The following is a 26,789-nucleotide window of genomic DNA, read 5'->3' as shown; positions in this document are numbered from 1 at the left end:
TCTGAAAGATTTTAGAAGGACAGAGTGATTTTAGTGACATTTTGTGTTCCATAGACTTGGATTTAATTAACTGAAAATTGATTAAAAGCACCAACTACACAATACCTGACTCTGATTGGACATTCGGAAAAATATGGTTTACTTATTTTAGCATAACTCCGGTTTTACTTGGCCTATTAACACAATTCAAAAACTGGTGTGTAGTTTATAATGTGCAATTTAAGCACAAGATGAAAGTGAGGCAGGGGAAGACGGAGTCTTGCTGCTACGCCGTCACAAACCAGACATGTTAAAACGACGGTATAAGCCTAGGGACCCCTATGGTTTAACGTATCGATACTCACAGATGAAAAATCGATACCTTCTGAGGGTGGAAAAAATCGATAAATATCGTAGAATCGATATAATTATACAGCCCTACTATTATTCAAGGGCTAGAGAGACAGAGACAGATTTTACTTTGAAGAACATGTAGAGACAGTAAGGTATTGCTAGGTCAGGGCGGGTGAAATGATAACATGTTGGATTGAGAAATACAGATTTTAAGAAGTATCAAGACTAATTCATAAGAACCAATAGGAAGGTAAGGACACAGAAGAAGTTAGGAGGGAGAAAGACAGAAAGAGAAGAAGAGGGAGGCAAGCGGGAGGGAGCAAGCAAAGGATTAAAACGACAGGATAAAAGGTCTATAAAAAGGACAGGGGAGAGCGTAGCTGAAAGAAAGAAAAAGGCTGTGAGGAAACCTGCTGAAGTGAGAGATGATCAAGTCGTAGGATATGTTAGTGGGCGTCAAAAGCTTCTCTGAGCCCCGATCTGACCTGGATCTCCTCTAATTGAGCTGGAATTAAACCACCTCTATGACGTTGGATATGTGAGATCATGATCAAGGCTTTCATGATGTTTAAAGAGACAAAACAACATGATCAGCAACAAGTTATACATAGCACAGCATGAAGTAGACGTATGGTTTTTTTTATTCCTGTTGTTTTTGATCAGAATTACAAAAATCACTTCTAATTGTTAAATGCCAGAATAATGATAGATGATTTTTCTTTATTACTTTCTTTAAATTTGGGAATTTCTGACCGGCTGAGTCAGTTTTGTAGGCCATAATGCGCGCACACACACACACACAGTCATGACTTCCATTCATTTTCTACAGCCTACCCCTAATCCTAACCCTAACCACCACATACCTAGCCCCTAATTCAAAAACAGCATTTCCCTTCATGGGGACCAAGAAAATGTCCCCACACCCCCACTTTGCAGACAGAAACAGGTTCCCACAAGTATATAAAAATCTGGTTCACACACACACACAAACCTTTTAAGTTCTGTCCACTGTAGGACAGCTGCCTTTGCAACTAAATGAAAGAATGATTAGGATAATTTTATGTTTGGATGACAACATCAAGTGTGTCCAAATGTAAAATTCCCAGCTGATAACTTAAGATGTGGTTTTAATATTTCCACATGATTGTCTCTAATTATGATACCACATAATTTGTGGACCATCAAGAAGCAAAAAAAAACAAAGCAAACCATAACATGATGCCGTGGTGTTCTCAGGCTTACTAGTTTCCACTGTTTTCCTCCATTTCTTAAAAAGTGTAATTATGGCCAAATACTTCAGTTTTAGCTTCAGCAGGACTAAAAATAATCTTTTCAAATATTAAAATCTGTATATTTTGTGGAGAATTATCCTTTCTCCATGCTAAGTTCTTGATGTATGAGGTTGAAGAAGAGTCAGTGAGTTGAATTTATGAATTCCATTTATTAACCAAAATACAGCTGGTCCATAGCTCATGCTATCCTTAAAGGCTAGCAGAACAAAATGGCATCAAACAATAGTTTGCAATTCTATTTGTTAGCCTCTATCTAAGCTACGCCCTAAAGAGGGCGTTCCCTATTGTGTCATATTCCTTAACCTTACCTTTGAGGGTGTTTCCTAACATGTCATTTCCTTTAGCTTTAGCGCATGTGATCTATGTGAATGCATGTATGTACAGTATATTCGAGCATGCAAATAGCTAAAAGAGATAGAGGAAAACACAGAATTATTTATTCTCAACAACTTGCAAAATAAAACTCAATATCATCAAGACAGCAGCATACGACTATGCTTTATGTTAAAAGACGGTGCAAAGGAAGAACAAATGAAACTGGGCCAAGAACAAACCCAGCGGAACTCCATGAGAGATTCAGAGCAACTGAAACATACTTTAAATTACACTAAATGTGTATTGGATTGAAATATACTGATGTTTCAAAAAGAGAAATAAAACTCACCATCACCAGGATAGTAGTACTAGAATATGTGACTACTTTATGTTAAGAGACGGTGCAAAGGAAGAACAAATGAAATGGGGCCAAGAACAAAACCCAGTGGAACTCCGTGATTCAAACCAAGTAAAATATGGTTTAAATTACACTAAATATGTAATAGATGCACTTCTAAATAATAATAAAAAAGAAACCCAAGCAGCAATCAAAGTATCAAAGTCCAAATTGATTAATCTGTTATTTATAAATTCATAAAAAACAGAGGAAGCCAGCACATAATCATCACTTACATTACTTAAGAGTGAAATTATGAAGGTAAGTAATAGATAAATTAAATAACATTTATGGAGTGTCTTTTTTTTGCTAGTTTTTTTTTTTTTTTATTAGCCATCTTGAAGCTTGTGTTTGTGTGTGCGTGCGTGAGAATAAGCCTGGAACACGTCTGTCACACACACCGAAGCCCAAAACAAAAGCAGCTAATATGAGGGGGAGAAGAAAAAATCTGACTTGTCAGGTCACCACAGCCAAGTTTGGATTCAATGACCTCGAACATCCCATGATGGAAGACAAATACAAGAGATGGTGGATGGAGAAGATACCGCAGAGTGGAGGACGAACAAATAAACTACAGACTGCAGGGCAGTGAAGACTAAACAAAACAAAAAGAAAACAAAGACAAACTGGACCAACAGAGACACAAACGGACAAACAGTATCTGACTGATTATAAGCTCTCAACTTAGAGCAACCAATTTTTCCTCTCAGGGCTAATTCGCTTTCCCATTCAGCTGCAAAAACATCTGCAATTTCCCACAACATCACAACTTCAACGGCGCTTTAAAAAAATTTTTGCCCTCATGCAGATGTATTCTGGTTTAGATTTTTCTTCATCAAACACATTTCTGATGATAGAAAATATAACCTGGATAACTACAATCTGTTCAAGGCACAGATTCAGTAAATAATTTAATAGAACCTGTCTGACAACATGAAATAGCCTAAACGACCTCTAAAAGCAATATAACACAACGTGCTCCATTCTAAAGAAATTGAAGTTTTAATGGTCTGGTGTTGGCCTGCTTCATCAGAGGCTGGAAAACTTTCCATAACTGATGGAATTTTGAATTCTGCTCTTTAGAAAATCCCGAAGGACAATATCCTGCCATCTTGAACCTTAAGTTATGCACCAGGACCTCTACGGCTTCTAAAAACAGCCTGATCGCTTAAAAAAAAAGTACTATATGTAAAATGTAATACACTCAATGTTCAGCTGACTGTGATTTTGATACCTGATGAAATAATAAACTGAGGTAAAATATTAAAAATATTTGTGCCATGTTTTGCTAACATTCATGATAAATTACATTGATTGTGTTGAAAACACGGTTATTTCTAGACCTATATCTGATATTTTTGTATGACGCTTTCATAGTTCATATGGGGTAATTTTGTTTCTTTAAAATATACTTAAAATAAAGGCTGGGAATGTCTTATTTTTGAAATGTGAGATCGTACTGTTATAATAAAAGGTGGTCACTAAGAAGGTCACGTTCTTATTAGATTTCTGGGGTTTTATCTGGACACAGTATCAATGCAGTCCGTTCCTTTAATAACATTCAGTTGATTTAGATGGTTTAATGATTCCAAAATTAAAATTTACTGAAACTCTGGTCACTAAGCGTTTCTTATGCCACTGTTGGTAAACATCTTAAATGGTGTTCTGATTTTTGTAGCAAAACGCATCAATGTAAAAATGTACAAATTTACCAAAAAAAAAAAAAAAAAAAACACAAACAGAAAAACATGAGCCAAAGGTTCTGCTTCCTATAGTGAAGAAAAGCGCTTACTCCTGTAGAAACCATTTTGACCTGCGGCCCCCTCTGCCCGTCTTGTTCCACTGATTTCATGGATATCTTCTGGTTGTCCTCCCCGTCATCGCTTCCTCTAACCCTGCCACTCATTTCCAGTTCAAAGGTCACAGGTGGCACCGCGTGGTCACGTCCCTAAGCCTATGTGCTGACTCCAGCGCTCTTCTTCAAAACAGGATGAACGATGATGCACAGGCGACTCTCAAATTAATGCTCTCTGCCAGAGCAGGAAATCCATGTCAGGACATATGGATGAACTTCAAGGATACAGCACCACCTATAGGCCACAATATGTTCAACAAGATGGCAAGAGCAGCAAAAGACAGATGGATACTTTTAAGTTCAAGGGTTGATGAAAGGGATCATTTAAATTTAAGATCAATTTGAGGGTTTTATTTACATGTAAATATGAATATGTGATTTTTAAACTTTAAGATGAATCAAATTTAGAAAACTATGTGAAAATAAGGGGAGGTTATCAGTATCGTTGTAATAATATGACACTATGATGTTTAGAGTATTCACATACAGCAGGGCAAGAACTAAAAGCATGTGTCTTAGAAATAGTACATGAACGACGAGCATGTTTTAGATCACATGTGTCAAACTCAAGGCCCGGGGACCAAATCTGGCCCGCCATAAGATTTTATGTGGTCCTTTAGAACCTTCAACATCAAAGTTAAATGAATATTTTATCAATCAAGTCAAAGCAGTTCTTATCTGTATACTGCTAAAAGACATTTTAAAAAAATTTATTACAATTATTTAACTTTATGGGGGCTTAAGCAGGCTATGGAAGCAAGAGCACAGAAGCATCAAATAAAGATAAACTTTCAGAAGAGTACACCCAGAGTCATAAGATGTAAGTGTGATAACACAACACATAGCAACAAACCAAAACCATAATCAAAAATCCCTTGAACATGGCATTTCCCCTCTCTGTTAATGTATACCAAATCCATGAAATGGAAAATATACTTTTATGGAAAAAATATCTCCCCATCTCCTTAGTCGCGGTAAAACACCTCCGATATTGCCTTTTGTTCAGAAATGCATCAACAGAAGGGATATGTTAGGTGTATCCAAATGTCCTGCATGTATTTGTCCTCTCATGGTTATTACTAGCTCTGCTGCTTCTAACATGCTTTTCCTTTCACTAAACTTTCTAATAATAAGTCTGGGTAAAGCACTCTGTGATTGTGTAAGCCACAAAATAGGTTTATTTAACATTTTATATTGATCTGCTAATGCTGAGTGTACCTTATTACTAAGAAACTGAATTTCTGGTTTTCCTTGCCTGTAAGCCATTATCATCAAAATTAATGGTTGCACTTTTTTATTGACTTACTAAAATGAAATAGCCTTTCAATTATGTAATTTTTTTTAGAAGCCCGGGGTTTGTAAACCTTTCTGTATATCCCTTGTAAAAGTAATCAAAAAAGTATTTACAATTGCTTTTATGTCATTAAACCTCTAAAAATGAGATTAGACTGAAGGTTTAGAGTGCAGCCTTGAGTAAGCCAAATTAAATATGTTGCAACTTTGATGTTTCAGTGCACAGAGGACAGAGTCCAACACTGCAAGCTGCACATTACTGGAACCAGATGCAATTATCTTCACACTATCTCTCTCTCTCTTTTTTTTTTTTTTTGCCATTTCTCTCCCACACACACACATTCATCTATCCACACATGATTACGTCTTTCTATCTTCACATTGACTTCCATTCAGTTTTCATTCACTTCTATAGCCTAACCCAGCCCCTTACACTAAACCCAACCATTAAACCAAAAACAACACTTCTATCGTACTCAAAACATTGTAAAAATGGGCCTTACAAGGTGAGAAATGCTAAAACACACATATATAGGAAAATACACATATACACAAAAACACACACCTACTTGACGCAAGAAGAAACACAGTCAATTATAAATACACACACCATACAGTGACAAAGGAGGACATTATGTTACTTTAGAGAGGAGCAGTGCAGGTGCAGTATAATTGATGAAGTGCTGCTATTTATAGAATCACTGGCACATCTAGTTACAGATCATATTGTGTGAAAAGAAGACAGTACACATAATGGTCTTTTAAAGCCAGCTCAAATTGCTATAGTAATATGAGATATATAGGTAAACTGTCAGCTGTAAGGATAAAGAGCCCTCACCCTATTTTTGAAGCATGGATATGTCACAGTGCACTTTGTCATAAGCAGAAAGGCTTATAGGGATCATAATTAGGCTTGAAGATTAAGTTCTTCTAAATGAAAGTCAGATAACAAGACTATTTGTCCTGTGACAGTTTACTGTGGGATACAGCAGACGTTTTCCCCAGATCAGATTGAGCTGCTGCTACTGAGTGAATGCATGTGGTAATTCTAAATATTCAAACCAGAAACCCTGGTAATTATTTTAGATAGAAGGATTTCAAACAGCGGTAAAGCATACATTCCAACAGATACACATGGTCACCTCAGCACAAGATCGGCTAACCATACTTGTTAGAGAAAATATTGTTTTGAATTATACTTGTGACCTACTGGTCTTAATGAAACAGTGCCCAAATGCACACTGAAAGTAGGAAATACGTAGATTGAATTGATCTTCTAGTAGCGCTAGCACTTCAAGATTAACTGAAGTTTAGCTATTTGCCTCTGTTAGCGGATTCTATGCAGATGTTGTGGGTTTTAGTTCCTGAATTGAATTCTCAAAACTTTATCAAACTGTTCTGTTTAACAAAAACATGTAACAACTGGAAGCATAATTTTACAGGCATAATACTAAACTGTAGTTCACCAACAGTTAAGCTACAATTAACTGTGGCTACTGTTAGCTTCATTAGCTGCTGCAGCTGCAGTCAACATTAGCTTCTGCAGGGCTAACTTCAGTAGCTAAAGTTTTCTGTAGCTACCAAAGTTACAGTAAACTGGTTTTAAATTCCTGTAGGGATTTTACAAAGGAGCTACTGAAGCTAACCCTAGCTACTGTAGCTATGTAACTGTAGCTATTGAAGGGTTAGAGTCAGTAGCTACAGTTAACTACATTTAACTGAAGGATTAGCAAAATAAAGTCAAAATAGGTATGTTAGCTAAAGTTCTCCGAAGAGCTGTGTAACAAACAATTTAATCTGAAAGGCCAATATAATTATTTTGGTAGGACTGTTAGTAGAGAAAGTGTAAACTTTTACCTAAATTCATTCTATAGCTGTGTCCGAATTCAGGGTCTGCATCCTTCAAAGGACCCGGTCTACGGAAACCAGGTCCTTCGAAGGCCGTGAATAAACGAAGACCGGAAGAGAAAAGCTGTGAATTCGGACAGACCTAGCCTTCACCCACTGTCCCCGCCCCCACCTAACTGTAACTTATGTTGCCTAGCAACCTTGCCAGCGTGAAGCAAAGAGCTGCGAAGAAAAAAAACAACAGAGCCAAAGTTTGTTTTTTAGCCATGTATTACTCCTGATTTCTGTATTATACTTTACCTTTATAGTAAAGGTTGTTCCATAGTAAGAAAAAAAAAAAACAAGAAATCTGTTAGTTCTAAAATGTTCAAACCTATATTACATATTTCTATCAGGAATAAATATAAGCAAATTATTCATTTTTAAGTATAATACTCTCCAGATCTCAGATAAGCCATTACAGTTAAATAAAACTGTTATGTTTGAAGGCTTAACTTCAATCAATCAAATCGATTTGCCTAGGAATAAATGAAATACTTTAGTAAACGAAACATTTTACAACTAGATATTACCTGTCTGACTAATATCGGTCAGACTCATTGGGGAAAGCTAGCGGGAGTTTTTAAAACAATGTGCCGGGAGTCAGGCGTTCTCTCCCGGTATACCAAACCTGGAGCGCCCGGCCAGCTGGCAGCTGGCGAGGGGAGCTGGTTGTTAATGCAGCGGGAGCAGACATGTCCTAAAATGTCAGAGCAATATTACAATTAGATGGACAACCATCCACAGAATGGTCCACCATTCTAAAACAAGCTTCTTGCTTTTCTCACTGCAAAAGACTTTTGTTGTTTCGCCAATCTGAAATGTTTGCAAATTAAATTTTCTAGAAATTAATACGACCTTTTTTGATGATAATTTACATGACTTTGGAAATTTGGGGGGAACCGGAGCACCCGGAGAAAACCCCCACTAAAACAGGGAGAACATACAAACTCCCACAGAAAGAGGCGCCCGGTTAAGAACTAAGTTCTCTTTTGTGCAAAGTTGCAGCGCTAACCACTGCAACACCGTACCGACAATCTGATTGGTCAATCACCCCAATTTACATGGTTTTGGAAATCTGGGGGAAACCGGAGCACCCGGAGAAAACCCACAGACATTTTAGTTTGGTCCAAAATATGAGATGCAATTTCAAATGGTTCTGACCTGGACGCTTTTTGCTAGTTGCTTGTTTTGGAGGTTTTCTTGCTTCTCTTCCTTTTTTGGAGTTTCTTGAGTTTCAAAGTGTGTCGTATCGTTTTCCACAGGAGACTGCCTCCACTGGTTCAGGTTTTTCTGGTTCTTCTAGAAGAACCAGACGTTCTTCTAGAGGAATGTCTGGTTCTTCTCTTCAGCTCCTCGAAAGATGGAACATGTACCTCAATATCCTCTGACAAGGTTCCCTCTGAGAGATGGTCCATGTCCATGAATAAGGGTCAGAGATGTTATTCTCAGGGGTAGTGTCTTTTTTCCCCATTTCTTTCTTGACGCCTGGCCACTTTCCTTCTTGGAGCTCCTAGTTCTTCTTTGTCTTGCAGCTCCGTTTTCAGATGTTCCAGCTCCGTTTTGTAATTGACCTCACAGGCAGAGTACATTTGTTGGAAGGCATTGAGTTGGTTTTGGAGAGCAGAAACATCTCCTTCATATCTGGTATTAAGTTCCTGATATGAAACTTTAATTCGCTCCAGTTCACTTTGGAGATGTTGAACTGTCTCCGCTGACTGCTGCTGCAGGAAAGTGAACTCTTGACGCAAATTGTTCTTTTCTAATCTGAGTGAGTTGATGACGGTCATACTTTGCTCTTTCCAAATTAAATTCTTTTTCACAGTCAACCTCGTACTGATGGCATTCTGCTTTCTGTCTCAGTGCAGAAACATCTGTTTCATACCTCCAGTTCAGTTCTTGGTATGAAACCTTAATCTGCTCCAGCTCACTCTGCAGACTTTTCTCCGTTTCCTGCAGGCAGGCGATCTCCTTGGACATTTGTTCTTTGAGATTGTCCTTCTCCGCTCTCAGGTTTTCATTGCAATTTTGCTCATGCCTGATTTTCTCCTCATAGAACAGCTGCATGTCTAGCTGCAGGGTCCCCACACCTGCAGCTTCGTATTTTGATTGAAGCTCCTTGTAGTGAGTCTTCACTTTGCCCAGCTCTTGTTGAAGGGCTTCATTTTTTTCTTTTTCTGCCCGGATTTGTGATTGATTGATGTGATTTAATGTACATTTAACATTTCAAAACAAGAAAATAAAATACATTTTCTTGTATTTATTTTTTATATATATATATTATTTATAAATGACTGATTTATAAAAGTCATTGTCACTTGATAATGACTTTGATAAATCAATCATTGTCAAACATTAAACTACATATTTTTCTTACTTTTTTATGGAGAAAAAAAAATATTACAGTATATGTCAACTCTGCTATTGACAGCAAAGAGTGAAAATAATTCTAACAGAGTAAATTATTTTTTATTTCATTACATAAACTTCCCTTATAACAGCAGTTTCTCATCAGTTCTCTCTCATTAGAAAACACAGTATGAAAATGTTAGCTCCGCTAACAATCAGTGGTTACTTCGGGCCAATTTAGCTACATAGGAAATACTTCTCGGTTGTTTAGAAGCTAGTTTCTGGCTGCGAAGTCAAGTAATTCTGCTCTTTCATGCAGAATATTTTTTGAAAGGTAATGCCAATGAATCCAGTTTGTATTGTAAGACGGTTGAAACAAGTCCACACAGCACATGACTTATGGAGCGCCGTTCGCTCTACTGCCACATACAAGATGGCGGTGACGTAACGCAGGACTCAGCGCTCAATGAGGCGTCTACGTATTCATATCTATGGCTAGAGCTACTAAAGCCTTCCTTGTGCCTACATCTCCCAGAATGCTGTGAGGTTTTGAATCTGAGTTCGGTGAATAGTCTATGTAAAAGAATCCTGCGATGAACAGGATAACCCGACGGACCCACCGGTGGGTCCGTCGGGTGAAAACTCCAATGAGTGAATTAAGTTTTACTAGAATCAATAACCTAGCATTGCTAGAATCTTCTTTAAAATATTGATTATTTTGATTTCAGTTATCATCTACTGACATGTCAATAGTATTACAGCAACTTGCCAGATTTGAATGGGAAACAGAGGACCTGTCAAATTGTTTCCTCAATTAGTTAGAGTATATAACATTTATTCATAATTCATGCATTTGTTTTAATGCATGAAAAGCACAAAAAGGCTAATATTACTTTGTCATCAGCCTATATTAGCCTGTATTGCAATTTAGACTCAGTCAGGTAAATGAGGACAACGGCTAGTGAGACTGATTTCCAATACTCATCGTCTTCGACTGCTTTTCTTCCTGTCAGCATTTGGTGTGTATCTGTTTCTCAATGGAATTTGGAAAAAGCAGGAGAGGAAATGCCAACAGGGACAGAAAAAACAAGATTTCACTGAGGGCATCGATAACGCGCCCTTCCATCTCTGTCCCTGTCCCGTCCCTCCTCTCTAAACAGGACATTCACATCCACGCCCATCGGCCCGACCATCAGCACCCTCAGAGTTGGACAGCCTCCTGCATCCTAGCGCTTCCTCCCGCCGTAATTTGCTCCAGCGAGAACGGGGCAAGTATTCAACAACTTCCTGTTGGGGGAGGAAATTGCTCTTTGGTTTGGTCTGAGATGACGTCGGTATTGCTTGTGACTTAACACTGATTCCGTTTGAACTTCCTGTAGGGATTTTAAAAAGGGAGTGGACAGTAGACAGAATGCTTAAACTAAATGTCTGGTGTTAAACTACAATATTTTGGGGGGTATAAACTGTAGATGAAAGCAGCAAATAGGGCAAATTCAAATTCAAACTAGAACAAGAGACTGCTGCTTCCCATGATGTCTGGTCAGTAGGATTTTGTCAGTCTTTATCACTGAGAGCTCCCTATCAGTACTTCCTTTTTTGCCATTTTTAATCACTTTTTCCAAAACAAATTCAAAATGTTATAATGTAAGCCAATTGTTTCTGTGGCCGTAATTCAAAGCCAATTTAATTGTATTTAAAAATATTACATTTTGTACTGGAAGGAACATTGACACATGGTTTTTGAAATATTTTACAAATGAAAATCAAAAAATGTTGCATGTATTTATATTAAACTTTTGTGACTCCTTGCTTGTTGTAGAATCCCATTTCACTACAGTGACAATACCAACCAGCTTTTTAAACACAGAGACTGACGTTCTGCATCCTTCTTTGCAATTTTGACCAAGTCAAGTAAAAGTACATACATTTTTTCCAATAGATTAACATCTGGATTACGGTCTGTATGCTTTAAAATAGACAATTTCATTGTAACTTTGGGATTTTGCAGCCACTAACAAGTCGTCCATCGCTTTCCCCTTCAGCTCCGACTGGCGTCCTTGTCTCACTGTCCTGTCAGCGGTTTCTCCAACATTTCTCCTATTTTGTGATGGTCTCACACGTGACCTTCATGGCAATATTTGTGCCACATAAATTGAAATAGGGTGAATATATCCAAGCTCTAATTCAGAATTCCCATTCTTCTCTTGCTGTCCTACTTTCAGAGCATCTATTTAGAGTCTACAAAAACACATGTGCTGAATAAATTTTAGTCTTCCTGGGAGAGTCTTTAGTTCCGCCAAAAATGTGCCGAGTCAGAAAATTTCTTGCGGGTACATGAATGTTTTTTCTAGTACTATGCAATGGAAAAAGACAAAAAAAAAAAAAAAAAAGTACAGTCGGATACAATGGATTCTGGAGTACTCTGAAGTTCAGATAACATACCGGGTTGGTTTTCTTGAAACAAAATGTCCATCCATCCAAAAGTATACATTTAGGTAAGTGTTTTTTTATTTGTATTATGGTTGTTTTTTTTAAAATCTACTATGATGTGCACAAGAGGACTTATAAATGTGTAATGGTGAAAGGTCAATTTTTCTGTCATTGGCTGTGGAGACTTTAGACTTTTATATCTGCCCTGATTTCAACAACCAGAAGCCAATAAACTCCACCTTTATTGTTCTTATCTTACAACTCTTTGTAAGCTTTTAATGCCACACAGTTGTCATCAACCTGAGTAATGTAATCGTCCCCATTCCTCTTCTCTATTCTGCTCGACCAAACACCCGTCACAGGAAGGGGAATTAACTTGTCAACAGATGAAACCTTAAAACCCAAGAGAGAATAATCCACCATTAAACAAGTACACATAAGTCACATGAGCTAAACTGATAAAACACTTTTTTAAATGTAGTTTCTGAGCATCTTCATCAAATGCTTCCCAAAGAAATTGATACGGCGAATGGCTACAACTTGGTTTAGGTATTTCCAAGAATCTCTTGTTCCTTTAGAGGCAAGGAATCAGGTTTTCAGCATTGAGGACATACTTGTGATTCTCCATCTTGTCGCATGCTGTAGTGCATAACCACATGGTACTATTCAAGGCTTCAGTGCACCAACGCTATCTCTTCAGATCCTCTTCCTTCCTAAATTTGTTATGTCAAGGGTTTTTCACAACAAAAAAAAAGAAACGCTGATAAGGTTGGCTTCTGTGCTGCTTTCTGATAGGTACTTGGATGCACACATGAAAGATATCTGGATAAAATACTTGAACATGTAAACTTCTCTTTGCGTCAATGGTAGCAACTCTGACTTGTTGTCAAAAAGGAAATCGAGTAAAGTCTGAGGCCAGTAGAATAATTTACAGCATTTCTGCACCTGTACTATCTGCAGTATTGTGTACTCCACGCCAAAAACGCAAAATCTTACAAAGCATTCTTGGTCTATTTTCTAGTACAAATACCTTAGTACACTTGAAATAACTTGGAACTTGGGCCTGAATTCCATAAAAAAAGACAAAAAAAGAGAAGCAGGCTAAAATTAATTTAATGATATTCCCAAAACCTCAGTAGATTGTGTTTTTGTTTGTCTGGCTTGTCTCTCACAAGTTAATAGTTGTACAAATAGATTCATTATTTTAAATAGTGTCTAAAAATATACTTTTATTCAAGTTGCAGCTTCAGATCACTTAAAATGCGTTCATCCACAAAGTATTTTAAGATCATCTCCTTTAAATTAATAGTTTTTGGTCTATTATTTTCGTCAGATGCCGTTTTTTAAGGAATTGATGTCACATGCTCTGTCACAGACGTCGACATCTGGCAAAATGCCATTTGACTCAATGCTCAAACTCAGTTTTAAGAGGGTTTTTTTTTTGTCTGAATCTTGGATTTGGTGCAAATCTGTGTTTTCTTGGTAAAAGCTGATTGTATCTAAGCAACAGCCGATGAGCTGTGGCGTACATGTTGCAATATGGAGAAGAAAAAAAAAAGGATAAAGAAGCTGCTTATAGAACCTCAGAGCTTATGTTGAAAATTTGCCCTTTTTTCCCACCATTTCAGTAAATGGATGAAGACCGCTTGAAATGTATAAAGTGACAAAAATAAAAAGTAAACAAATACTGATCACAGTAGCATGCTAGCATTTAGCTCAACACACATTTGGAGTTTCTTCTTCTAGCTCTTCTTGAGCTAGCTAGTTAGCTAGCTCGTTTTAATTAGCTTTCAAACTTGAAAACACACCGCTGGCTATTCCTTGACATAAAAAGGAGCAACTTACCTTAAGCCCCTCTGCTCATTCTCTCCCAATTAAACAGACTCACATCTTTACTTCACTCCTCACCCTGAAGACGCAACACAGGACGGAGAAACCACGCAACAATCAGCATCTGTTTGCTGTTAGCCTATGTGTAGTGTAGCATGAACATGCGTGGCCATACATTTAGTTTTCTGCGTTTACTCGCCTTAGGTTCATGTGAGGTCTTCATTGTTTCCACCTTTGATCCGAGGCCTGCTTTTGTAACTTTGTTTAATTTATGATGACAATGATAATAACCAGGGCTGAAGCTAGCTGCTATTCAGCCCGATTCATGGAAAGTGAAAAAAAAAAGGGAATATTCAAGGAGCTCAAAAAAAAGAGAGAGAATTTTGAATGTTAACACAGATTAAATATGTGAAGCTGTCTGTTTGAGATGCAACGAGCTCATGTAAAATAAATGTTTTAGAATGCATAAAAAGATGCAGAAATGAACTGAAAAAAGAAAAGCTGAAAAAATGTGAGGCGAGTGGACAAAAAAAACAAACTCAAGTATTAGGAGGACATGTACAGACACAATACATGTTTGGTTTGTTAACAAATCCCCTTGTAAATCTTAAGATGTGAAGGAGCTTATTTGTCTGCTTTTTTTTTTTAACTATAAGCCTTATAAGACATCAGGAAAAGCTCTTAAATCCTTGTGAATCTTCGACAACGACCAATTAAAATCCCAGTTAAGGCAAACATGTCTGAATAAATTCATAGCGTGGCTTAGGCACACAAAACCTGCTGAACACATTTCACTATGTTTATATACGTAACTGTATTATGTAAAAGCCCATTGACTTTGAGTTACAGTTATTGCTCCTCCTGTGATATCTGGATGGCTGTTCAAGACTGAAAAATTTCCTCAGCAAACAGTCATGATGCAGAACCCAAAACCAGCCAAGTTGTCCGTGCTTGGCTTTACTGAGGGCAACGATTAGAAATAAAAATACATTTAAACCGGCTGCTGCCACTCAAAAATGGAGCCAGTATCTAAGAGAAGACTGCCAAAGTTTGTCCAGCCAAAACAAAATGTCATCCACTTGATTAAACTTAGAAGGATGGCAGGAGTCGAGCGTTTGAATTGCTATGAAAAAAAGTGTCTGAGCAATGGAGTTAGAGGTAAACATTTTCATCCACAAATTGTCAAGGTTTTGGGATAAAACAGCTCGATGAATTTATGAAAACCACCATTAATTACTGAGATTAACCTTTTACATCAATGTTTAGCTAGATAGCAAGTATGAGGACTGGACTTTGGAATGATGAGCAAGAAGAAGAACATATCCATCAGAAGATTTTTATCTTCCCTGATGGTGCAGACATTTTCCAGGATCACCAAACTTGAAATCTCCTGGAGTCCGAGTCATTATTTTTACACATGGACAGGCAAACATAGAGCCAAAATGTTATGAAATTGGACAATATTTAGTTCATAACACACTAGCAGAAACAAGACAAAAAAGGCTAAATTGAATGGATTGAATTGCACAACAAACTGTTTTTATGGATGTAATACGTATAGATGAGTTTCGGTTGTTGTCTACCAGCTGTAGTAAAATCTTTACAGAATTGCACAAAGTCTTAGAATAAAAGTTGAGTTTGTTGGTGGGCACTAAGAGGATGGGAGGGGGCTGTCTACAGGGAATAGAGGGGAAATGTGCAAAATGTCAACTGAGACTTTCAAATCTCAGTCATGAGGAATCCTGTATCTCTAAAACTGACTTTGAAAAGTCACAACTCTCATGTTAATGCGACCATAACGGCTTTTACTATCAGAATTCGCTTACAAATCTGAGGTACCCTCAGAACATTTTTTAACATAAATAAACAATATCATTTATCACCCCAAAACCAAATCTGTATCTGACTCTTCGTTCCTGGATTGCCTCAGCCCCATTAACTACTCACATTTGACAGCTTGCCCACGACTTGTATAACAAAACCACGACAACGTTAAGAAGCGGATTTATGAGCAGAAAACATCAACTTGGAAGGCAAAACGTACGAGGAAATCTTCTTAACCCGCTGAAGCTGCTCAATGTTATAAATAGAAGCAGCATGAGGCACAATCTAAACAGATGCTGCCATAGTAAATAATGTTCATTTGAAAGGCATGTGTGCTTTTTTTGAAAATAGAAAACAGTGTCGGGGGCAAGGGGGGTTGAATGTCAAAAAACAGCTTTTACTAAGCTAAAACATTCTAATCTTTTTTCTAGGACAGTGGAGAAGTTTTCCTTGAAATTCATAGAAATAGTGAAATTGTAAGTTACATTTGTCCTCCATACAGCTAAAGAAAATACACAAAGTGCTAGGGGAGATAAAATGCAGTGCATTTTTCATCAAGGCAAGTTTCTGCCTGCACCAAGGAACAACAACAAAAAAGAACTAGTATTGTCTTTAAATTGCTGGGTAACTAAGCCAGCTTTGGCCTATCAAAATCACAAACACCATGGTGAAATGGCCCAAGTACAATGGTGTGCATGCATGTCGAAAAAAGCGTCAGTTCTTGCATGAAGTGCAAAATTCTTAAAACCCTTCAGTTTTAGAGGGTGTCATTTATTTTTGTTTGGACTGTAAGGTTCATTATCTTGGCAAGATGCTGAGAGTTGGGAAAACTCATCCATCCTTTGGCTTCACTTCGCGTGGCAGAGTCACCAAGGTAACTATTCAACCCTCTAAATGCCATCGACGGCAGTCTTTTTTGTGTTTAATTTTGTGACCATTTTTTTAACCCATGATGTTCTAAACAAAGACGCTAAAAATTCAGGCTTGGATTGTTGAATTTGTTCAACCCAAACCACCTTTCAACCAAAGCTCACTCTGGTAGGTTCCAACGTATTCTCAGTCTAAAAAGCTATACTGTTTACATTGTCTGGGTTTGGGATCTGGGCCTTCTTCCCTGACTGTTCTTTAGTTGGACAAAGAGATCTAAACAAAACTCTGTTGGTACCAAACGTCTTCCATTTCTAAATAATGGAGACCTCAGAACGTGTTGGGACACTCAACATTGCCCCCAATTTAGGATTTGCCACAATCTGGTCACTTTATTGCTTGGTTTCTGCTGTGATACGATCAACTGTGGGACTGCATAGACACAATTGTGTGTCACTCCACATCCTCTTCAATCAACAGGACACATGAAATTTGTCCTGAATGTCATTGGCTTTAATTGTGAACTGGATGTTGAATTTAGAGGGAGTAAATTAAGGCTTTAACATCTGGATCTGCTTTGTAACATAAAGTGGCAAAAAAATAAAATGCCATTAGTACTTTCAAGAGAGCACACTATATCTCTACAAAAATACAAAAGGGTTATAGAAGGATCATAGTTTTAATAATACTAATGACTGACGTATGTTTTTTGAATTTCCTGAAGCCAGAGATGTTCTACTTGGCCAGTGTTTCTGCGTCTCTTTCATCCATTTTCTTGTATGATCTACGGCTTTTTGTAGACAACAGCAGCTGCCAAGCGCTGATGAACAAACGTCAGAATACCTTTTAAACCTGTTCCCACCATACACTGACAAATTACCAACAGACATGAGCTCATGTCCGTAAAAACCTCCTGAGTCCCTCGGCTTTCTCGCTTCATCCTAAAGGATTTATTATCTCCTGGTAAAGCTCGTGACTCGGCCGTCAGAGCGGGATGTTCGACAGCGAGACGCAGGACCAGAGACACTCTGCCGCATGAGCGGAGGCGCGGAGTGATCCTCCAGCAGTGGCAGGCGCCTGCGAGTCAACCAGATGCTTGAGGTTGCGGTTGACCAGACGAAGATCCATCACATGTCAGGACACAGAGTGCCGCCGTATTTGACAAACGCACACTTTCATACAAAGACGGGAACATGTGGACGGACTTGAAAACCGAAAGCCTGTCATGTAAGATGTAAACAAAGCAGGAGGTTGTTGTTTTTTCTCTACTTTTTTGTTTTTGCATTCACTTCATTTTTCAAAGGTAGAAAAGCAGGAGGGAAAACAGAAGAGAATTGTTTCCAGTCGATTCTTTCCTGCTCCCAGATTACGGAAACAAAACATGCTCGAGTATTGGGAATTGTGTGGTTTTTCTGTCATAACTCTTAACAGGACAGAGACACACACACACACACACACACACACACACACACACACACACACACACACACACACACACACACACGCACACACACGCCCACCAGAATATGAGATTGTTGACATTAACTAAGTGAAGACATTCTGAAACTAAGAAAAAATCTATCTGTCTTAAAATAAAGTAGTGGCATCACTGCAATAATAGGAAAAAGTGTAAAATGTGGGTTAACTGAATTGCAATTCTGAACAAAAATTGCACAATTTCATGTAATATGTAGCCCAATTAGGAAATCTGCTCATTCCCTATGCTGAGGTATGGAGGAGGCTCTATGAGCCTGTGGGCCAATTTCACCTCCAAAATCCCTGAGAACCTTGTTAGAGTGCATTGATTCATTAACTCTTCAAGTCATTGACGGTTTGATTACGTTCTAGGACCTGATATGCCAGATAAATGGATATGGTTTGTTCTGAGGGTTTTTGTAGTAGGATAATGAAAACAAAGTAACACAGAAAATGTTGGTCAGACATAAAAAAATATCCATGCACCTGTTACATGAACACAAAATGAAGGGGGTAGGTGTTGCAGGGGTGCCCAAAATCGGTCCTCGAGGGCCGGCATCCTGCACGTTTACATGTCAGTGTTCTTCTTAGGCCTTCTAACGAGCCATTATTTGATCCAGGTGCGTTAAACCAGGGAGAGAACTAAAACATGCAGGATGCTGGCCCTCGAGGACCGACTTTGGGCAACCCTGTGTTGGGGCATAGAGTGAAGTTAGGGTTCATAGGTTAAGTCTGCTTGCACCTATGCTGAGAAATTTTACTCATTTGTTCTACATCTTTGAGTCTGACCAGACGACCTAAACAGTTAAAAAATAACCAACAGTTTATACTACAACGAATGAAAAAATATTGTAATTTTTTTATATGTCTTAAAGAAAATCCAGTGGGTTTAAATTTAATGTATACTGCACACTTTCCTCAACATCCTCCAAGAAAATAAAGCACAGCCCTGATATGATTTAGAGAGGAGACCCGTCACATAGTTTTCTCCCCATTTGGGACTGATATCAGGTTTCAGTCGAAAAGTACAACCAGATGTTGTTTAGCATAAAATAAATTAACTCTGCATCAAAACATTCCAGTCCGAGTTTTCTCCAAAGAACAAACTCACTCCATTAATCTATTAAATTAAGTGGAAATGGCGGTGTGTTGACGCTGCGCTGAGTGAAGTAACACTGATCAAAAAGTCCTCTACGAGAGTCAGCGGCAATAAATGATCAACAGGATGATTGGGGAAGAGTAAGCTTGAGCCTGGAAGTGACCCGTCTTATTTGGGTTATGTAACTGCAAGCAGGCTGATGAGAGATTAGATTGTTTATGAAGACACCCTAAAGGCACCCAGTGCAATGCTGCGCACAATGGGAAGGTTAAACCACAATCACCAGCTCTGTTTCTTCCAGTCAGCCGAAGGAACCGAACGGGAAACAAAACTAACTCACGTTTATGCTAAAGTTCAACAACTTTGTTTGATCTGTGAAAGGATAGGAACTTTTTATTTATATATGTACTGTATATATATTAAAAGATTTCTCTGAAGAAGACCAAAGTGACATTCATTAATTCATTTAAAACAAGCTGAGACCGGGATCAGATAGCCGAAGCATGAGTCACTGAAAGCATGAAGCAGCAGCGGGTTTGTTTTATGTCTCTCACACCAACCGAGGTTCATTTCCATCTGCCTTCATGAGATGCATTTCAACACAAAAGTTTTTTTTTTGTTTGTTGTTTTTGTTGTCACACTTGAATGTTTCAAATGATTAAAAAAAAATTGCATGTAAGACAAAAAAATACATGAGTAATTACTTTGACTACTCCAACTGGTCGGAGCCATGCTAGCTGGATTTGGAAAACTGCGTACAATGTGCGAAAAGCTTTGTCGTCTTTTACTCCTCTTAGAGTAATTTCGGCAGGGCAGTCTCACCATTGGGAAATGCTTTCTCCGTTTGTAGATAAAGACTATACTCTGTAGTTTGTTGAAGTTCCAAAGCCATAGAAATGATTTCCATAATTGAAATTGACATTTACAAATTACATTTTTTTATTTATTCTGGGCCTTTTCTGGTATTTAAATAGTTTTTCCTGAACCTGAAAAACTTACGTCAGACAAACACCATAAGTAAAATCATGTCACCGTCGATCAGACATTACAGCGAAGACGAAGTCTCCTTAGGGCTCCACTGAGGATGTGTGCTAACCAGGTCTTTACCACACAGCACATAGTTTAAGCAGTTTAACAGATTTATGCGTGGTTTTTTTTTTTTTCAATTTGCTTTTTTCCTGTGGTTTTTGCTGGTAGAAGCTTTTTTTTTTTAGGCGTGTCTGTTTTGGCACATCAAGCCTCGAGGCATAACTACATCAGCTGCTTATCGATGGATGCTAGCAACCCTGTAAATCTTCCCAAAGCTTTTCCAATGGACTAAGCACTGGTCTTTGACAGGTCTGTTTCAAGAACTAGAGATTAAGAAACTAAAAAAGCTAAATTAGTTTTACTGTTGAGCACCTGACAAACTCCTTGTCTTGAAGGTTATTCCTCCATGAGGACCACCTGTGTAGAATGCACGGTGGTCCCGTTAATAGACATTCAATATCTGACGTGAGCTCCGGAGTGAGGCCTGTTGAGGCTCCAAGCCTCGCTTGAAACTGTAATCGAATTCCCTTCAGTAAAATTCATCTCCAACTATGACTTCTGATGAGGTAAGAAAGCTTTTCCATCTTCAGCAGATCAATTGTAAAACCTAAGTCAAATTTAACAAAAACTCCATTTGTTGCTTCACAGCGAGTCCCAAGTGAAGAACACCCGTGGGACGGCAACGCCATCACTCACGTTGGGCAAATCTCCACCTACTTAAACGGGATCTACTGGTAGACATCAACGTGCCAGAGACGCGCCCACAAATCAAAGAAAAAAGACAAGCGTGAAATACGACTGGGTCCTGCAGGCTGCGCCAAAGCAGGGCAGAGCGAGGCGGCGGACTCTAAAACACCCCGAGCAGACGGAGACGGAGACCTGATGACAGATGGGCCGAAGCAGAAATATTATCTGGGAATAAAGCGATGCAGCTGTCTGATAATGCTGGAGAGGAAGGAGAAGGGGAGACGGAAAGTGAATGGAGCGCCAACAAAGTTTAAGATTTAGCTGCAGTTGATTGTGTAAGTCGAGGCCAACCGGTGCTCCAGCGCAGATGGCAGGGCAGTCTTCTGCATCATTACACGCACTTCATAAATCTACAGCGGCTGCCAACTTAGAGCATCTTAAACTGTTTTTTGTGCCCTTTGTGCTACAGCGCAGCATGTTGAACTCCTGCCTTTCTCATAGAGAGGAAATATCGATGTGCTAGCAAAGTCCTGTCCAAACGTTTCTGGACTCCAAATTTTGGTCTTGCTGTGAAAAAAAGTTTACAAGTAACACTGCACAAGACTTCATTTCATTCAGTAGTTTATTTATGTAGGGATTAGCTTTAGCTAGCCAATTTGTAATGCAAAGATAAGTATTTATTTCAAAGTTGGATGTGAAACCAATTAAAAAATAAACAATCATGGATCAAAAAGAACAAACATTTTTAAGCAGGAATGTCTGTTTTTTTCTACATGATATGAAAAAACTTGCAAGAATGCTAAGTGGATACAAAGCCAGGAATGGATTCTTGGGATCTTTGTGTAAAAGAACATTAAAACCAGTCGCAGTTTTCTGCGGTGTAAATCTCAACGCGAGTTCAGGAAATCTCTGGAAAACCACACTTATTATTAGGGGCACAGATAATTGCTGCTGTTTTAAGACGATCGATTCTTCTAAACGAGTGTTTTCTTCAGTGCCGTCAACACTGACGGAAATTTAGTGCATCTTTGTCCATAGAAAACAATACTGTCAATTGCTGGAGAGTTAGAGCACTGATTTTGTTAAAAGAAATGATAGAGTGCCAGCTGAGTGCTCACCAATAGTTGTCAAAGGCAGATGATGGAGACTAGACAATGAAGACCCTGAGGAAAAACATCTGCTCATGGGGAAAACTTTTCATTGACCTGATTCTTCATGAGCCACAAGATGTGTCCACATTGAGAGCGAAGTTGTGATGGATACATGGTTGGATCATCTCCAAAACCTCAGCTCTTCCCAGTCCACAATGGTCAGTGTTCATCAAGTTGCTCCAAGGAAGTTAAAGTGTAGACCGTAGACCAGACAGAGTGGCAGCTTTGCTCTGTTTCACCAGTAAAATGCTACCTGCCACAAGGCAAAAACTTTAAAGAGAACAAGAAGTTTTGAGGTATTCCGCAGATCTTATCCTGTTCAACCATCAAGTCCAATTGATGGAGACTTCAGCTCACATATCACAGGACTGACAGGACCTCGTCGAGTCAGGTGCCTCACCACACTTGCGGAGTTCGACTAGAACCCACTACTCCACAGGTTATAGTGGCAAAATGAGGACAAACATACTATTTGATAGTTAGAATGTCAATCTTATATACATATACAAGATTCATTCTGCCTGTCTCTAGGGGTTTCCCAGATATCTCTTGAGTAAAATGCCTGGAAGATCCCTCAGGGGGAATTTTTAAAGACGTTATTGCAAATTTTCTTCTAGGTAAAAAATTACTTTGAGGATCCATCCGCCTGGAAAGATTCTGCTTTCCTGTTAATGTTGCCTTCCATTCCCTCATCCATAATATATGAGATTACATTAAACGTCGTCATCGGCATGAGAACGGTCCTCATCATTCTTCCGTTATTTTACCGTTCTGCCCACTCCAAGCCGATGCCAACACGCACCACTTCCTTTGCATTTCCAGATATCAGAGTTACAGCCACGCGATCCCCAACAACTACGAGCTGCAAGCGTGAACAGCAACTGCAGATAAAGTGCAGGAACTGTCTGCACATGCTTAATGTGTTAGACTGGCTAAAGGAGAACGAGTCTCCTGGGCCAAGCAGGAGGACGACCATCTGGACCTTCTTATATGAAGCAGAAAATAGAAAGCTGTTTTGTTTTGAACAACTGTGCTGGTTTAGTCCACTTCCAACTGCTTTCAAAGTGTTGTTAAAAAGGAGTGGAAGAAACACAGAGATACAGAGACGGCATTGTAATCCTTGTTTTATAGCTTGATGGTCTGATATAACATAATTAATTTTCAATAATTTGCTTGGCAATGATCTTTTTTTTAAATTTACGTTTTGCAGATTTTTCCACTGTAATATTTTTTAACACCTGCTGTTTTTTTTGTATCCCTTACAAAAACAAAGTGTAATAAAAGTTAAAATAAATGTATAGTTTATTGAAATAACACATTCTCACACTTAGGACATTTTAGAAAAATCCGATCTCTTAACTGAGGACATTTATTCAAAGCTGAACACAAATCTATGTTGAGAAATATAGATTATAGCAAAATTACCCAAAACAGACCCATTGGCGTCATCAATGGGGAGGGAGGATCAATTTCTATTAAGGTTTTTTCCTCAACCAGTGAAAGTTCTTATTTATTTATTTTATTTTATTTTTTTTAGAAATGTTTAATTAGTAATCCATGAGTTAATTTTTCTGATTTTACGCCACGATCCATTTTCCTTAGACACTTTTAAATATGGGAAAGACAAGTGAACATGACATGAAACTAAGGCAGACATGTTGAAACGACTCTAAGAATTAACCAAACTCAATAAATTTGCATTAAAGTGTAGGAAGAAATATGGTATCCATAATTACATTGTATTTGAGGGCATTTTACTCATATTTTCCAGGGGTGTATGTATAAATATTCTTCCTCTTCTACCTTTCAGCAGGTCTTAGTAGTAAATATAGTTCTATCATGTAAAACATCTTAAATGTTTTCTCTGTCAAAAGGACAACGTTTCTGAAATTCACTGCCAACATTAACTTTTCGCAAAATATGTAATTTCTGTTAATCGAGAAAACAAAATGTTATTCATGGTTGCTATGCTCTACTTTTAGTGACGGTCACTAAAAGCAGTTGTCAATATGTGGTATGATTAACAAATTCATAAATTAATAAATCAATGGTGTATTCACCATTTAGGTGGAAAATGTATTATTACAATTATATTCAAGAGGAAAAAAGTATTTCTAAAAAAAGGCTCACTTTTTTCCTTTGTGTCCTTAAATGATATGTAACAATGCTCACATAATGTGTAGATTAACATAAGATGTATTTTTATCTAAAAGTGTTTAAAACCTTCCTAAAACAGACATGACATTTTCACACCTGCTGTTATCCAGTTGGGGATTCGGTTTGATTGAGGCTGCCGTTCAGGCCGTGTTTGGTTCCCCAGTTTGTCAAAACTGGTCAGGCCTTTTGAAATATTGCTGAAAATACTAAGCATGGCCAATCGTTCTTTATTTCCTCTCCTGAACTACCACTTTGGAGAGGCATTTCACCGGATTTACTTCAGGGGTAAATCCCAGAGACGTCCACACTGAGCCAAGCTGAACAAAACCACATTAGCCCGGAGAAAAAGCCAACTGGAGTCAGACTCTCCACAGCCTTGGGCAATGAATGGTGAGTCTGTGCAACAGGTGTGGCTGTCATCATTTTGATCATGTTTTTACAGTGGGATGCAACCAGAGTACATGGGGAAAACCCCACACATGCATAGAGAGAACATGCAAACTTCACACATACCGTTTCTTTTCATCTACGCTTATCTCGGCATCTGGCACAAGCCGGTGTCTTATCTCTAGCTGTCATGGGGCAACAGGCAGTGGACAGGTCGGCAGTCAGGACAACAAAAAGACGCACAGGACTAACAACCAGTCACACACACAAGGGACACCTAAGGGCAATTGATCTGTCAAGTTTTGGATTGGAGAATATGGGAAATTTGATGGAAGGACAGTAATGCAAAAGCGAAGTTTGGAGCTTCAATCCAATTCAAAAATACTTTTATATTATTGGCGACGTAACTATTATAATACGGGAAATTTTACGGGAAAATACTACTACTACGGGAGCACGGCGGGAAACAGCTCGGGGTAAAAGGCAGTAGTCTCCAGGCCAAAGCTGGAGACTTTAACACACTACAACATTCTGCATTTTCATTCAGACAAGGGGCAACATTCGCTTTCTCTTGAAAATGTCTGCAACAGCTCGAAGGTCCGGGTTTGTTCGCCGCCTTCTCCTTGGAGGGGAATATTCGTTATTTTATTTACAAAATGCTCCAGCATAATGCATCCATCAGCCAGACGCTAATGCCGTAAATCAGGCGGCGCGGGGGCCGGCTGGTGTTTATCGCAGTCGGACAAACCTTTGACACTGAGCTAGTCAAGACACTAAAATGTTACGTAAAAGCTGGAGGGGGGGAGGGAGAAGGGCTGACTGGGCTACCTATGAACTTGTCCATGAAGATTCATGGACAAGTTGAAGACACATGCGGCCTTTAAGCGTCCGCTGCCACCCCAGAGTTTCCTTTCGATAAAACAAGCGGCAGCTGAAGATGAGCCGAGTTTCCTCACATCACAGCGAGCTTCAGCAGACCGCAGGGTGAGTACAGCACCACATGTCAAAGGTCTGAACAGCTGATGTAGAGGGTTTTTATTCACCAGAGGAAGTAGAGCAGAATCACAAGTTTAAAAATAATGCACTCAAGTATATATAAAGACAAATCACTTCTCATTTTTTGTGGGTTAAGAAGATAGTCTGCTTTTCTCACCGTTTCAGGCAACACTTCACTTTTGTTTCCACTTTTTTTTTTTTAAACCGTACGCCTGGCTTATTCTTTTTTTTTGTTTGTTTATTTTTTATTTTCCCCTCACACATGTTTAGCTTTCACAATGTGCTTCTAGTTTTCCGACGGACGATGATGAATGAAAACCAAAGCTGTGCAGCCTTTATAGTTAAAGAAGGTTTGAAAGTTATGACTATCTTATAATATATGTTAATAGCTCGTGTCTCAACTTTTAACCCTGAGGGTTTTTTAAAAAACATCTTTTTATGCATTTTTCAATTATTTATTTTGTAACACCCTGGAAAGAGTTTCTTTTTTCAGAATCCCTGTGATGCATCCACTGTCATCTAACACAAAATTAGCAGATGTCTCTTACCACATAGAAGAACTGCATGTCTGTCCACAGGGGTGAGTCTCAAATGTCCACAGCTGGAAGAGTGGAGGTGAATGCGGCAGGTCCATTCAGCAGTATCATTAGTCCATGTGTGTGTGTGTGTGGCTCAGGTGTATAAATCAGGTGCTGATGAGGAAAAGCAACTCCCTCCTCTGTTAATCCTTCTCCCTCTTCTTCTGCTTTTCCGTCACGATGCTGAACTAGCTGCAGTTTCTCTCTTCCCTCCTGCACTTGATGTCACTCCTCCCCATCTAATTTTTTTCTTTCCCTCCTCTTCCTCCTCCTCCTCTCCACATGACTCAAGTCCCCAGCCCCTCCCATTTGCTCTTTTGGCTGTGCTTCCTCCAATATATATATATATATTTTCTGTCCCCTTGCTCCTCAGGTTAAAGTCAGTTCTTCTCCTTCTCTCCTTTTATTTAATTTTCATTTAAATTTCTTTATCTTCAGCCTAACTCTGTAACCATGTGAGGTTTTTATTTCCCCTATTATTCAACTTGAGTGAATAATTAGTGAAGCCTCACAAACTGCTGCACAACTGTCTCACTCTGTGTCTTTCAGTGCTGACT

General features: G+C 38.6%; 1 protein-coding gene across 1 annotated transcript in view; it reads right to left on the bottom strand.

Annotated features, from left to right (window-relative positions):
• LOC102237452 (rho GTPase-activating protein 6-like) overlaps positions 1 to 26,463 on the bottom strand; it is a 65,592-nt gene extending 39,129 nt beyond the window's left edge. The window contains exon 1 of the mRNA XM_023346665.1: positions 26,203 to 26,463. Coding sequence (XP_023202433.1) covers positions 26,203 to 26,220 — 18 coding nt within the window. The 5' untranslated portion in view covers positions 26,221 to 26,463. The remainder of the gene's footprint in view (positions 1 to 26,202) is intronic.
• Between the last annotated feature and the right edge of the window lie 326 nt (positions 26,464 to 26,789).

Source organism: Xiphophorus maculatus, chromosome 14 (assembly GCF_002775205.1).
Source record: "Xiphophorus maculatus strain JP 163 A chromosome 14, X_maculatus-5.0-male, whole genome shotgun sequence".
Classification (NCBI taxonomy): domain Eukaryota; kingdom Metazoa; phylum Chordata; class Actinopteri; order Cyprinodontiformes; family Poeciliidae; genus Xiphophorus; species Xiphophorus maculatus.
The sequence above is the reverse complement of the archived record's forward strand: the minus strand, read 5'-3'. Positions and strand labels throughout refer to the sequence as shown.